At 32.3% G+C, this 1,281-nt stretch overlaps 1 protein-coding gene across 1 annotated transcript in view; it reads right to left on the bottom strand.

The window, feature by feature from the left end:
- The window catches only part of AQR (aquarius intron-binding spliceosomal factor), a 90,758-nt gene that overhangs the window by 14,672 nt on the left and 74,805 nt on the right, over positions 1–1,281 (bottom strand). The window contains exon 29 of the mRNA XM_006778172.2: positions 470–541. Within this exon, the coding sequence (XP_006778235.1) occupies positions 470–541 (72 nt within the window). The remainder of the gene's footprint in view (positions 1–469; positions 542–1,281) is intronic.

Raw genomic sequence — 1,281 nt, 5'->3', positions numbered from 1 at the left:
TTAAATTAGAATTCCACATTTTGTTTTTAATGCTTTCATAGTAAAGAATACTGTACAATAAGAAATATACTTAAATATCATCATTTAGCTCAAAAGACTTAGGCATAAGATAAAGAAAAGCACTGTACCCAATAAACATCAAAAAGAATTCTAGAAACAACTTTAATGAAAGAAATGGGAAAAAAAGACTATCTTTCCTCCAAAACACTATAAAAATGCAATTTTCTTTATTAAAATTACTTAGGTTTTCAAAAAGTAGACTGTGAATTTTTAAACAGTACTCCAAGAAACAATACAAACTACTAAATAACCAGTGAATATTTTAAAGGAAGTTTACAGACTTAAAATAGCGTATCAAGCATAATGATGTTAAAGAAAATACGTAACTATGGCAATTAGCACCCTAAAATTATCTAGCTTTCTGATCCTGCCCCTGCGAATTTCTGTGTCTCAGATCTCAGTATCTTACCTGTAGAAGAAGAGGTATAAATGTTTCTATTTCCAGGATCTGAGCAGCCTCCTCCATTAAAATGTTGTCATACTGAGAAAGGGAGAAAAAAGAAAGTCTGTGAGCAAGACAGCCTGAAAGCCAAACATACCATCATAACCACAGCCATGCAAAACAACATCTAAATAATTTCAGATAAAAGTAATAAATCATTCAAACAGAAAGTTCACGATCTTATTTATGACTGTGCCTCTGCTTCTCCAAATTGTCTTTAACCTCAGGGAAGCCCCCTAAATATGTAACTCAACCTTGAGGAGATCCTGTATATCATTTCTTGGACAACAATATCAATTCAGTTCTTTAAATTCTACATAAGCAAATCAACTTATAATTATATATGAGGTCACTTTCATTGGTACTTCTTTTAATTTTTTTAAAAAAAATTTACATTCAATATTATTTTGTAGTAGTTTTAGGGGTACAGCATAGTGGCTAGCCAATGATATGTTTAACCCTTGGCAGTTCCAGTACCCAACTGGCACGCACCATACACAGTTATTACAATATTATTCACTATATTTCCTATGCTGTACTTTATATCCCCATGACTATTCTGTAACAACTAATTTGTAATTCTCATCCACCAGTACTCTTATCATAGGTAGTATTTCCGGGTGAGTTTTTTTCCTTATGAATCCTACCCAGCACTCAACAATCTTTGATTCAGCCCCTGGCACTCAATATATCAACAAAGTATGTCAATTTTACCTTAAAAAACTCCCTCTTGAACCTATTTATTTTTCTCCATTTCTACTACCATTATCCCTCTAGTC

The sequence above is a fragment of the Myotis davidii genome, unplaced genomic scaffold (genome assembly GCF_000327345.1).
Source record: "Myotis davidii unplaced genomic scaffold, ASM32734v1 scaffold46, whole genome shotgun sequence".
In the NCBI taxonomy this organism is placed as follows: domain Eukaryota; kingdom Metazoa; phylum Chordata; class Mammalia; order Chiroptera; family Vespertilionidae; genus Myotis; species Myotis davidii.
This window is presented reverse-complemented; position numbering and strand designations above follow the sequence as displayed.